The sequence below is a fragment of the Stomoxys calcitrans genome, chromosome 1 (genome assembly GCF_963082655.1).
Source record: "Stomoxys calcitrans chromosome 1, idStoCalc2.1, whole genome shotgun sequence".
In the NCBI taxonomy this organism is placed as follows: Eukaryota; Metazoa; Arthropoda; class Insecta; order Diptera; family Muscidae; genus Stomoxys; species Stomoxys calcitrans.
Window position 1 is genome coordinate 74767429 of NC_081552.1, and position 14380 is coordinate 74781808.

Consider the following 14380-nt stretch of genomic DNA (forward strand, 5'->3'; position numbering starts at 1 on the left):
TTTTGGTGTTATTATATAAAATTGCATTTTTTGCGCTAATTAAATTTATTTTTTGAATTTATTTTAAAACATATTACGAAAAATAAACTATTGCATAAAACTGCATTATTTGTTTACTTTAAATTTTCTTCAATTACCCAAAATAAGTGAATTTATTATCAATTTTGCTAATGATGAATACTTTTTTTGACCGCTGTATGTACTTTGTTGGGTCTCATAATTATTTCGACGAGCTACAAATGGATTGACGATGTTATTATACCCCCATCCTATGAAAACGAAAAAGATCAAATAAGCAACAATTTCTGCAATCACTTTTAATTTAGTTTTATTGCTTTAAGCACTTTATTCAGATTTATTAAATAAACAGTTTTCGATTACTTATTGCAGTATTATTTTTTGGATTTTTTAAATGCGCTTATGTGTTTTAATTCGTGATAGCAAATTCCAAAAAAAATTAAATGAAAATATAAGAGATAAAAAATACGTTGTTTAATAAATAGCCATACGATTGTATAAAATATAGTAATAATGCAACAATGCATCACTGCACTGCACTCCCTTTACTTAGTTGTGGTCTCTTGCTGCTCAAACAAGGGATATTTCTCCAACACCTGGGTCCATTCAAGTCGCCCAAGAGACAAATCTTTAACCACCTCGATGACTTCATTGATATCCACACGAACTTGTTTCATACTGTTGCGATCTCTCAAAGTTACAGTGGGCGGTTCTTTCAAGGTGTCAAAATCTACAGTAATACCAAAGGGAATGGCAATTTCATCGGTACGAGCATAACGACGTCCAATGGAACCGCTGGAATCATCAACCTTATGCGAAAGTTCGGCTTTTGTTAGAGCCGAAGACAGCTGACGTGTATAAGGCTGGAATTCTGCATTGTTGGACAAGGGCAAGATGGAGCATTTCAAAGGTGCAACAACTGAGGGTAGGGTGAAATAGCAACGTTGCTCATCACCATCACGGCACAGGAAGTTTTGCTCCAATAAAGCATACATTATGCGTCCAATGCCAAATGAGGGTTCTACCACACTGGGTATGATTTCCTCCACATGCACTGTCTTTGAAGAGTGTTTCACGGCAATTGTGTCTGGAGTCAGCTTAAACGAGGAACCCTCTCCGGTGGTCAAGTTATATTCTTGGGCTTCATTCAATTGTTGCTCCACAGCCTTAACCTCATCCAATGAGAGTTTGGCCAAAGCATCTGTAATGGCTTTGGCATCCTTTTTGAAAGTCTTACCCAAGGCCTGCTTGTTAGGTACGATCTCGGAAACCTCAATAGTCTTGGGAGCTGGCAAGCGTTTCTCAGCTACCAAACGTACACCGGTGGCTGCCATATGTTGGCCCAAGTCATAGGCCGAACGATCAGCACAACCGACACATTCAACCCAACCATAACTCGTCAGGCACTCGCCATCCCAGCAGTCACAAGCATAGTGGGCCATTTCATTGCTCATGTGCTGGCGGAAACGCAAACATTCTGCTTTAATACCAATGGTCAGCAAAAATTGATGAATACGAGCCATGTAGTAACCCAAAGTCTCATTTGCCACCAAGCCAGATTTCACAGCGTCACCAATTGAGATTTTTTGTGCAGACTTGCCATCCATTTGATTGCAGGCCGAATACAAGGTCATTTGTGTAGAGGCGACATTTTCAAATTTGGAATGGTCCTTTTGAGTGGGATCACAAAAATGCTCGATTTCGGCCATGGTAAACTCTCGTACACGTATCAAACCAGAGCGGGGAGAAATTTCATTACGGAAGGAGTTACCAATTTGGGCCACAGCAAAGGGCAATTTACCTTGATTAAATTCCAGCAGGCGTTTGAAATTGACAAAAATGCCTTGTGCCGTCTCGGGACGCAAGAAACCCTTCACCAGACCAGTAGGACCAATTTGAGTGGCAAACATGAGATTAAATTCTATGGGCTCTGTCAAGTCATTGCCAGTCAAGGGAGATTTGATGTTGTATTTGGCCAAGACATCCGCCATTTCTTGTTTAGTCATACCATCCAATTTGATGACAATGTCTTCACATTCCGCCTTCAATTTTGCAGTGGCTGTTTTCTCTTTGGAGAGCTTTTCCAAAGCATTCTTAATCAAATGGTCCAAACGGAAGCACTCACCAGTCTTGACATCTTTTACCATTAAATCAGCAAAACGATCCACATGTCCGGAGGCCTTAAGCACAGGTTCTGGAGTTAAAATGGAACAATCCACTTCCAGCATCTGTTCCTCCAGACTGAAGAATTGACGCCACAGACTCAGGATATTGGATTTCAAAGCACAACCCATTGGACCAAAATCGTATTGGCCAGTAATGCCACCATAAATAGCGAAACTTTGATCATAGAAGAAGCGACGCTTTAGCAAATCTTCCATTTTCGAGCGATCGAAGTTCACCACTGACGGGGTCAATTCCAGTTCTTTGTCTTCCAACACTTTCTTCCTAAGTTTCAGTTCGGCCACTGCCTTTTTCACGTCGATTTCAGGTGCTCCATTCGCTTTCAGCTCCCTAACTATATTGCCTTGCTCCTGAACGGCAGCCCTTAAGGGGGCCAATTGGGCTTCCGTATCGGAATTGCTCATGATGTCTTTCAGTTGTAACCTTACGTTTCGTTTAGACTTTTTGGAACCCCAAACAGTAGATGATTTGTCTTCTTTGGCCTGAGCACTCTTAAACCGCTTAGTCGAATACAGTAAGGATAACAAATCTCCTCTTCTACCAGCAACGCAATGTATTTCGTCACTTGCCGTTTTCCGTACGTCACTGAACAATGATGCGCTGGCAAATTCTCTATGTTGCCTTTGGAAAACCACACCGATTCTATAGACTTTCGATGTTAATTGTGTTCGCGTTTGAAGAACTGCCTTCAGAAGCTGAAAAGACATTGGTATTTATTGATTTTTTAGACGAATTTCGTAAGTTTACATCACAATTTAACGATTAGGATATCTGGAAGAGAAAATCTTACCCTGCGTGCATGTGTTGTGACAAGTGAGAGGAATAGTTAAGTTCCAACAAATCTAGGAATGTATTGGAATGAAATGCAATGTGCGGAATCATATGATACTTGGTACAATTAGAAGGTAAGTCATAAGCCCAGCTAACTAAATTTTCCAATTTTAGAGTTGTATCCAAATCTTACTATTTAGAACGTTAAATGTTTTGTTTGGATTTTAAAGTTTTTTACAATTTCTTTCTTTTTCACATTTTTATCGTTTGCATTTACAATTTGATGCTAAAACTAATAAAAAAACTAGAATGTCAATTTGACAGTGTACAGAAGTTTGACAGCTAAGTGGAAATTTGCGCCACCATCCCCACAGGCTTATATCCATGACATAATTACCAGGAAGTGTGCCGTTAATAGCTGCGTAAAATTTGTTCTATAGGTCAACGAGTTTTAATTGTGTCCAAGATACATATAATAATTTACAGGCAGTGGCAGTTGCCCAACAAAAATATATTGAGTGTACTATCTGTCAAAACCAGTGATTAGTGCAACTCTGTTGTTAGTTTGCGCCATTTTTCGTTATTTGTGTGTGTTATGGTTCTTATCTATAATACCCAAACGCAAACAAAACTCTAGCACTTTGCTAGAAAAAATTTTACTCAGCTGTTTACGGTACACTAGCTGGTAATTATATCTGCCATTACCTGCACATAAATATATCTTGATGGGTCGCCTTCAAGCATCAAAGTTGAACATTTTACTTTCCGCGTTGCCATGACATAATTACCAAGTAGCGTACAGTAAACAGCTGAGTACAATTTTTTCTCGCGAAGTGCACTATCTGTCAACTAATTTTGGTTGTGTGTGTATTATAGTTAAGAACCATACACACACTTGTTACGTGTGCCTATTGCAGCTTGGGGATATTTTCCGGGCACCGGCTAGCTTCGTCGACATCTCTGGGGAGGTCCCAACCCTATATCCTCGCCCTAGGCCCGTAGACAATAACAAAAAACGATATACATTCAAACACAAAAAAAAACGTTACTTACACCTGAACTTTCACATTCCATTTGTTTTGGGAGATCGTCCTATGACCTCCGGCCGCCCGCCCTACCTTGGTCAACATTCCATCATATTCATGTGACCCCACGAACCCGCCCACATCACCTAACTTACCACTTTACATTCCCCTCAACAATTAACTTTAACGCATCATACTTTCAGTTTTAAACATTCAAGATATAAACATATTTATTAATATAAAACTAACACTAACCCCAGTATACGTTATTTTCCTAAAATCTATTTGGTATCTTTACTTAGTTTGTTTTGTCAAGGAATCAAAGTTTAATAAAAATGATAATAAGTAAAACGAATGGTCTTGTCGACCTGAAACGTAACGATTTTAGAACCCTCAAATTCTTAATAAATTATTTCTGACTAATTAGTCAAACTAAAGCCTTTTAATCAAAATTCCCCCTAACCTGGCCTAAAGGAGCTCGCTTAGGTAAGTTCTAAGGGTAAGTACTAATCTGTTTCACACAAAAGGGAAACTAATGATTATGTATATTTAAAACCAAAAAAAAAAATCTTTGGGGGCCCTATCACAAAATTCTTTCAGTGTAAAAAAAAGGTATGTTAAAACAAAAATCAAAATTAAAAAAAAAGGGTAAAAATATGTAAATCAATAAATTAAATAAATAAATCAAAGAAACTTAAATTTGAACCTAAAAATAACATGAATATAAATATATAACTTAAATTCTAATGATATTGGTCATAATGATCGTTGTGGCTCTTTTTGTTGTGTGGCTTGTTCGTTTTGTTAAGTGCCAAAATTATGCCGCAGCAGTCTCGTCAATGTATGTAGCATGCGAGACAATCTTGATGGTATGATGCGGCCAAAAATTAAAAATATCGTCTTATAGTTGGACGTCGACGCTTGTGTTGGTGTGCGAATATATTGGTGGGCATAAAAAGCCAGAATCCAAACACACACACAAAAAAAAAATGATATCTATGCGTTCATCAAGAGAAACACATAACTGGAGCCAAACATAAATATATGTGGATGGCCACAAAATACAGATGGTCAAAACAACAAAAGGCTTAGACTTTTGGGAATTTCAATTTTGTTGTGGTGCTGAGCTTTTGCTCTCACGGACAACGCTGTATTGGTGATTCAACCACTTTATTAAAAAATCCAAAAGTGGTGACGCCAGTGGCTGACAGATGGAGTTCCTCCACTGAATTGTGTCGGTAATGGCGGACACCAGGAAAGACGGACTCCTTTATTCCACTTTCCTTAATAAATTGTTGACCGTACTATATATGCACTAAGAGGAATGATCCTACCTTGTGAATTCCACTAACGGTCACAGTAATATGGATCCTTTTCCCTTATTATGGACGCACAGGGGTATGTAGCACAATCCAATCCAGCACCTCTGAAAACAAAATTTCATTTCACTGATTTATCCCAAATTCACCCACTTTTAGACAAAATTTACCTTTTCTATTTAGGCGATTTTGCCAATAAAACCAAAGATGGATATTCTTCTGACATACAACGCTATTTTCCGGTCTTATAACCTTAATCACAAAAAAAAAGGATGTTAACCTTTATTCTATGTCCTATTAACACCTTCACTTTTTTTCTTGTAACACTTACTTCGACACTCTATGATACGTGCCTGCTCAGCACCACTTTTTCACAAACTAATGGCGTTTTTCCCCCTTCTGTGCCCTTTTATAGGCCGGAGTTGATACAATGGCGATTTTTCCCGAGCCGACATATTGGACGCTGTCCGACATTTCTACTAAATATTCTCAATATTATTATTATATTTGGCCTTTTCTAATAACTCGCCTCGATTTCAAATAATTCTCTCTTATAACCGCCGAATTTATGAATGAATCAACCTACTACACGTCATTATCAACCGTACTCTACGGATCCTACTAACTACCAACAATTTACTACGAGTAGTAATGAGTGGCAACATTGGCCGATAATGCCGTGCCGCTGTCAAATTGCCAAATGTCAACGTGGACTCTCTCATTAAAACGCAGCCGTCAGGGAGTATAAACCATTGCTTCTATTCTATTAATCTATTCCTACTAATATCTCCCTTTCTCCTTTCCAGGCACACTTTCTACGCATGGAATTGAGTGGACACTACCTGCTGGCCATATTTGTGAATTCGAAACTTCCTTGGACAAGATTTTTCATTTCACACGTTTGACGGTGGTAATGTTCACTCAATGGCATGCGTAGAACATACATACATCACAATAAGCGCATGGCGGGGAGGTAATCATAATACGGCAGACAAGAACCAATACCTCTCGCCATAAGCGCATAAAAAAATCAAGCAAACATGCCCTAACAAAGGCACTAAATAAAAGCATGTCAAAGTGGATCCAAGTGTCCCAGTCGTTCCATTGCGATTGTGAGGATAAAACATCCCACGGGTATGGATATTTTACCCTCAGAATTGCCCCGAACGGCAAGACCACTTGGCTCCATGGACATATATATATCAGCCTCACCACATCCATACAGCGACAATAAATTTGGACACGGCGGACCTCCAACGCTATACTTTGTGGTCCAGCTGCTCGGGTGTCCAAGTAGTTCCCCCAGACCCCTCCAGCGACCAAAAAAAAAATAGGGGCTGGGAATAAAGCGTGGTTTTGAGGCCGCCACGAAGGCGTAAAGGCCCACCCTTTAGGCCCTTCCACGCAAAATTTTTTTCTTGCATGTGGCAGGTGGAAATGTCCTGGGTGCGGCCACGCAACAAAACTCCAGGCCTGACGATGGCAAGAAGTCAGGAATGGTGTGCGTGTGGCAAGCTCAAACGCGGGTTTGTGGCAAAAAGGACCCAACGTGGGGAACTCCCACACCCTGAGATCCAGCCGGGCAATACCGCAGTCCACCATTAGGGAAGTACACTGTGCATCTTTAATAGAAACCGATACTTTGTGTCTGTTTCCTCTTTCCAGGTGTGGCCTTTCTTCCAGACGTCCAAAACCACGATCGTCGACGTATCCAGGTATGTAAGATCAAAATGCATTTACTCACACGGCAAGTACATAAAAAAAATACACCGCGGGAAAAAAGAAGACAAATCCATGAAGGTCTAATAGTTAGAAGTTAACTTTTTATGAATAATTAAGCTCGAGGTCAAGTCAAGATAGCAATCAATGTGGACTGGTCAAGAAGGTATAATCACATGAAAGATGCATAATGAAAAGAAAATGGTTGTATAATTAAAAAAAAGGTGTATAATTAAAAGAAAGTGGCTGTATAATCACAAAAGAGGTGTATAATAGACATAAAGTGGCTGTATAATCACAAAAAAAAAGGGTGTATAATCACAAAAAAACAACTGTATAATCACAAAAAAATTGTAAAATTACGAACGGCGGTGTATAATTACAATAACATAAAAGGGTGAATAAAAAAAAATAATCACGACACAACACAGATATCACAGATATATACATATATTGCACTATAGATTTAGATGTCTCTTATACTAGGACAAGCACAAACGTATAACTTATCCTAATATTGCACTGAGCGAAAAATCATATTCTAATTCTATATTGCACTACATTTTAATATCTTTTACGTGATAAATGCCTATTGGCCTGCCCTGAATCGTCTCCAACTCATACATATTCTCGCCAACAGGTCTTACAATCCGACATTTCAAAAATTTCTTGCAAAATTTTGCATTTATATTCTTTGAAAAGTCTGATTGCACGATATTCCGCCTATATACCTCCTGGCCGGGTATAAACTTAACGCAACGAGCCCTTCTGTCATATCTTTCGGCGCTCCGTTGGTATGCCTTGTGCAAGTTATCGCCGATCCGGGATCTGATCACCTCCAACCTGTCTGGTCTTGTCAAATCCTCCACCTCATGGTCAGACATCGACATCAATTTACGGGCCAGCTTGTAATCCGCCCCATTTGAAAACATGTGGTATCCAAATAGTGCGAAGAAAGGCGTTACACCGGTGGCCGAATGCACTGATGTCCTCAACGCGCATTCAATTTCAGAGAGGTAGGCGTCCCAGTCTCTGTGATCTTCAGCCAGATAGGTCCTGATCGCCGTAATTACCGATTGATTAACCCTCTCTGAAGCGTTGGATTGTGGCGAATATACCGCAGTTCTCAAATGGGTGATCTTATAAGCACTCGTCATCTCCTGAAAGGCTTTCGAAATGAATTGTACGCCATTATCGCTGTGGATCACTTCAGGCACCCCAAATTTGTGAAAAACTTCTTCAATCAGAAATTTTATCACGTTTGTGGCTGTGGCCCCCTTCATGGCCTTAAGAAGGGTAAATTTGGAGAAGTGATCCACAACAATAAAGATGTAGGCATTACCTCTCTTGGAGCGGGGGTATTTTCCCAAAAAGTCAATGTATAATTTCTGGAAAGGTCTTTCAGTTACTACCTCCTGACCTATCCCGGGCATCATATTCCGATTAGATGATTTGGTCTCTTGGCAGCTTTGGCAATTCTTCACATATTGTCGAACTTGTAACGTCATCCGAGGCCAATAGAAAAATCGTTTAACCCGTTCCAGGGTCTTGGCCACTCCACCATGAGCGCAAGTGAGAGATTTATGTGCTTTTTCGATGATTTCATGAGTGAGGCTAGTTGGCAACCAAAGTTTCCATATGAATTCCTCCTCCAGTTCCTGATCAAATAGGGTCCTTTTGAATACCATGCCTTTATCAACCTTGAGGTCGGGTAACCTATCCTGGTTAGCTGTTATGTTCCGGATCAAGTCCAAGTATTCTTCACTCTCAAACTCATTCGTCTCGAAATCCAATAAATCGTCTCTTGTGATCTCCTCAATGTCCATGGAGGTGGGGGCTCTAGACAACATGTCGGCGACAACATTGTCAGATCCTTTGCGGTGCTCTATATCAAAATCAAATGCTTGCAATTGTAAAGACCAACGAGCCAATCTTCCTGTTAAATCTTTCAATGACATTAACCATTTGAGAGAGGCGTGGTCTGTGATGACAGTAAAAGGCATCATCTCCACGTATGGCCGGAACTTCTTAATCGCCATAACCGCAGCCAAACATTCTTTCTCTGTCACACTATAATTGCGCTGACAGGTATTCATCTTCTGTGAATAAAAGGCAATGGGGTGTTCCTCTCCCCGGTCATTCAACTGGAACAGCACCGCTCCTATCCCATACTCACTGGCATCACACTGTATGAAGAACCGCTTCGAGAAATCAGCGTGGCGTAGTACAGGCGCCGAGGTTAAGGCTCGCTTAAGACCCTCAAATGATTGTATAGCCTCATTTGTCATCCCAAACTTCTTCGCCTTCTTCAATGTATCCGTGAGTGGGGCCGAAATTGAGGCAAAGTCTTTAATAAAGCGCCTGTACCACCCAGCGGTTCCCAGGAAGCTTCTAACTTCCCGTGGGTTTCGGGGTACCTTTATCTCTCGAATGGCCTTAATTTTATCCGGATCAGTCTTTAATTTACCGTCGCCGATGATGAACCCCAAGTACTTCAATTCGCGAAAGCAAAACTGCGACTTTTTCAAGCCGATCGTAAGGTTGGCATCCCTCAGGCATTTCGCAACTTCCTCTAACAATCGGATGTGTTCATCAAAGTCGCTGGAAATCACCAATAAATCATCCAAGTAGATGAACACATTCTCCTTCAGGTGCTGAGGTACTACACGGTCCATCAACCTGCATAAGCGTTGTGCCGCATTACAGAGACCGAATGGCATCACCCTAAATTGATACAGGGGACGCCCTGGCACTGTAAATGCGGTGTAAGCCTTGCTTTCGGCATCGAGTTCGATCTGCCAAAAGGCAAATTTCAAGTCCACACTGCTTATGTAGTAAGTTTCATCGATTCTGCTCAAGATGCCGTCTATATTTTGGAGCGGGTACGCGTCCTTCACCGTCAATTTGTTCAATTTTCGGGCATCTAGGCAGAATCGGTTCTTCCCTGGCTTCCTAACGACCGTAGTTCTGTTGCTCCAAGGACTTTCACTCTCTTCTATCACCCCTAGCCTGAGCATGTTATCAATCTCCTCGTATACTATGGCCTGTACTGCTGGTGAGATCGGATAGTGACGGTCCTTTACGGGAACCGCGCCATCAACTAAGGTGATCGTATGTCTTTCTAAATGAGTTTTGCCTAAACCTTTATCTTCAAAAGTATCAAAGCTTTGAATCGCTTTCTGCAATTTCTCTAGCTGTATTGGAGTCAATTCATGCGGGTTCAATTTATATTTCTCATCTTCATCTACCATATCTTTAACTATCTTCTCAATATTGCATTCATTAACATCAATGATATCAGGAGCCAATCCAAACAATCTCCAAAAATCTATTCCAAGGTACAATTGTTGCTCTAGATCAGGGCATAAATAAAAATCCATCCCTTTAATCTGATCTTTGTACTGTATTCCTAGCTGAACCTTGCCTAAAATTGTATGGACCTGGCCTCCAGCGGTTTTCGCTTGGGAAAATATTGGTCTAAACGACATTTCCAATTTGTCCATCAATTCCCTACAACCTTTTCCTAGAATACTCACTGAGGCTCCAGTATCTAGCAATCCTCTTACATTAATATCTTGCAATTTGACTTCGGCATATACTCTAGGATCTGATTGGTCACTCGCTCTACAAATGGCTTCCAGCAAAATTTTCATCTCCTTTCTCTTTTTCTTAAACTTTTGCCGTACCTTGGGTATAATTTTGATTGTCTCATCTTTATTATCGCTTTCTCCAAATATTCTTTCTCTTACTCTATCATAATTTTCTTGCCTTATCTCTATAGGTACATAATGTCTAGTATCAGGACGGACAATCTTCTTATTCGACGTTAACACTCTCTTAGTAATATCTATTTTATATGAAGGGTTAGATTTCTCCCCAATCACTTTCTGAAGGGGTTCTCTAACGGACGTGGTCCCCCTGAATTTTCCACGCCCTTGTTCCTGTTTCCCTGCTGGCAAACATTACACCTTGGTGTTGTCGTACCAGGGTTACCACACTTATAACAGAACAAGGTCCTAACCGCCTCTTCACAATCTCGAAAAGAGTGTCCTTGTTGGCGACAGTTCCAACATGTCATAGGTGCCCTGGAATTCCTTTCATAATGGACGGCAGCCACCTCCTGCACCCTGGGCTCGTCATAATCATCCTCAGACCCCGTCTCAGTTATATCCATGTAAATATCATTGACATGTCTAGTGGGACGCATAGAAGGTTGTACATTCCTGTTATCGCGTCTGGGGAAATTCTTCTCCGCCTCATTGCATTCCATTCTGAGCTGTTCGACAGATGAGACCTGTATTGGGTAAACGATCCTGCCAATACTTTCCCTCACATTCTTCTTCATGATCTTTATCATGTCGAACTCAGATATGGGCTGCACTAATTTGGCCCTGATTTGCCCCATGACATGGAAAAAAGTATCGATTGATTCATTCATGTCTTGTTTACGTTGGGCTAAATCGGTCAAAATCTCAAAATTAGAACGAGAGGATTGGTATTGGCTAAGTAAGCTATGCTTCAAATCGTCCCAATTATGAAACCTGTGTGTCTTTTGAAACAGCCAATACCATGACTCAGCACGACCAGTCATCAAAAGGGGAAAATCTCGAATAACTTCGGCCCATGGAATTCTGTACTGCCATTGAAAGTACTCTAGCCTATAGACAAATTCCTCAACTGCTAAGCCATTAGTGGTTCCATCAAACATCAATCCTAATTTATTGATTCGAATGACATTATTTTCCCTTCTCTGAATTTCAGGTGCCTCAGGTACGGTATTTTGTTCCGTGGGTTTATCAGTTACAGGGCCACCCACGCTGTCCGCAGAATTTTAATTCATTATGACTATGGATTTTTGCAGCATTAGCAAAAATCCATGATCAACGAAATTGTCGCAAATGGATTTTGTATATACAAAATCCATTTACCCCAACCAGCCACAGAGAAACAGAGATCAATGCAAATATCATTTGACCACCCATAGCGAGCCATAATGAAAACATATACTATGAAGAATTCATCAGCTAATTGTAAACATTTATTTATTAAGCTAGCGTTAAGGAAAATTTGAAATAAAGATTCAGATAGACTTGAAACTTACACAAGAGAAGTTTGTATCTAAAACTGGCGCAGTCGGTAGGATCCTACAAGGTATCCACGACTCAACACCATCCAGGAAAAGGATGAAAACATAAATCCTCGAAAAGGATTTACTTTCGGAATCCAGGAAAAGGTTTTGTCCGGGCAACAGGAAAAACCATACGACGGATAAAGGAAGAAAAAGGATGAAAACATAAATCCTCGAAAAGGATTTACTTTCGGAATCCAGGAAAAGGTTTTGTCCGGGCAGCAGGAAAAACCATACGACGGATAAAGGAAGAAAGAGGGAGAAACATACCAGCTCTAATTTATGGTAACTAATAAGAAAATAATATTGAATATTAAGAAATTGTGAAAAAAAAATTGTGAAAATTTTACGCTAAAAAAAAAAAAAAATTGTTTCTGATAAAAAAAAAATCAGCAAAGAAAAAAGTTTTAATTAGACAAAAAAAATTTAAATAATAGTAAAATGGCACTTAACGCAGTCACGGTTGACCCTATAAAGTATTTATCAAAATTACCGGTTTATAACGGTAGTTTTAGCGAACTCTACACCTTTATTGACTTAGTTGACAGAATTACGCAAATTTTAGAAACCTATGATGACTTGTCGAAGGGAATATTTTTAGACATAATTAAGTCAAAACTAAGTGGACCGGCTAAGGACATTTCCGAAATAAACAATCACCTTACAAGATGGACAGAGCTAAAAGAAACCCTTATTAACAACTTTGGCGATAGATTAACAGATGAACAGTTATATGATAAATTAAGATCAGTTAAATTTAAAACTAATGCAAAGAATTTTTATGACGAGATAATAACTTATCTCAGAAGACTTAACATGAAAACTCGATCATTACATCAAAACGAAGCGGGCTACAATGCTCTCATTGCAGCTAATAAAAGGGTAGCATTGGACGTATTTAAAAACAAATTAATTGAACCAATGCGTTCCATTATAATTTGTAGAAATCCAAATAATATCGAGAATGCGATGAAAATACTTTACGATACGAATTATGCTTTCTATAATCCTAATCCAATTCCAAATAAAAACGAAACAAATTCTACTCATGACAATAGAAATAAAAGCGTGAATCAAAATACGAACTTTAATAAAAATCAAAACTATAAATATCAAAATCAAAGACACAGACAAAATCAACATCAGAATCAAAATTATACCAGATATCAGGATCAATATCAAAATTATATTCCGAGACAGAATGATAGTAATAATCGAAACAACCCGTTTCAAAATAACACCGTTAGCAGTGATTCAACTAATCAGCCAATAAATGATAGTGATAGACCAACACCAATGGATATTGGAAATTTTTGTCAGACAGCTCCAATGAACTCACCTACATAGTAATTAACAAGTGCAAATTTTTGATTGATACAGGAGCCACAAACTCCTTAGTGAATCCAAATGTTTTTCATCAAAGTAAAATAGTACAATTAAAAGGACCAAAGGAAATGTTAGCTTTAAAAAATTCACATATAGTTACACATAAAGCCGTGGTGAAGGCTTTCAGGGAATTTAATTTGCCAAATCAAATGTTTGAATTTTATGTTTACAATTTTAATAATAATTTTGAAGGATTAATAGGCAACGACATTTTATTGAAAAATAAAGCGATTATAAATTACGAAGGGATGTATTTACTTCTAAATGGTTCAAAACTGCCATTACTTTCTGAGAAAATAACGACGAAAGTAAAGATAACTATTCCACCGGGAGAGCAAGATTGTAAAATATGTCTTCCTTTAGAAAATGGAGACGTATTAATTAATAATATTATGCAGGGTAATGGAATAATTCTCAATGAAGGTCTTTATAAATGTGAAAATGGAGAAGTGTGTGTAAAGATTAATAATAAATCAAATAAACCTATTGTTCTAGATACAGGAGTGATTTTGACGTATGAAGAAATTTCGGAAATTCATAATATTAATGATATTAGTGGAAAAATCAATAGCGAAATTATAGATGTTGATTCAGTTCTAAAGAAAATTAGAACCGAACACCTTAATTCTAAGGAGAGATTAGAATTGGAGAAACTAATTAGGGATTTTAAGGTTTTACTTTCTGATAATGGAAAATTGACTTTTACCCACGAAATTAAGCATACTATAGATACCACTGATGAAATACCAATAAGAAGTAAAATTTATCGGTACCCTTATATATACAAAGATGAAATCCAAAAACAGATTTTGGAAATGTTAAGTAATGGA

At 38.8% G+C, this 14380-nt stretch overlaps 1 protein-coding gene and 1 long non-coding RNA gene across 2 annotated transcripts; one reads left to right on the top strand and one right to left on the bottom strand.

The window, feature by feature from the left end:
• Positions 1 to 311: 311 nt before the first annotated feature.
• LOC106085510 (glycine--tRNA ligase) lies at positions 312 to 2981 on the bottom strand. Its single transcript, XM_013249788.2, has one exon. The coding sequence runs from the start codon at positions 2907 to 2909 to the stop codon at positions 564 to 566; it is 2346 nt and encodes a 781-aa protein (XP_013105242.1). The 5' UTR covers positions 2910 to 2981; the 3' UTR covers positions 312 to 563.
• Positions 2982 to 5980: 2999 nt separating this feature from the next.
• On the top strand, positions 5981 to 6295 carry LOC131994110 (uncharacterized). The gene is made up of 2 exons (XR_009396445.1): positions 5981 to 6059; positions 6124 to 6295. It is a non-coding gene; the product is annotated as an uncharacterized LOC131994110 (long non-coding RNA).
• The last annotated feature ends 8085 nt before the right edge of the window (positions 6296 to 14380 follow it).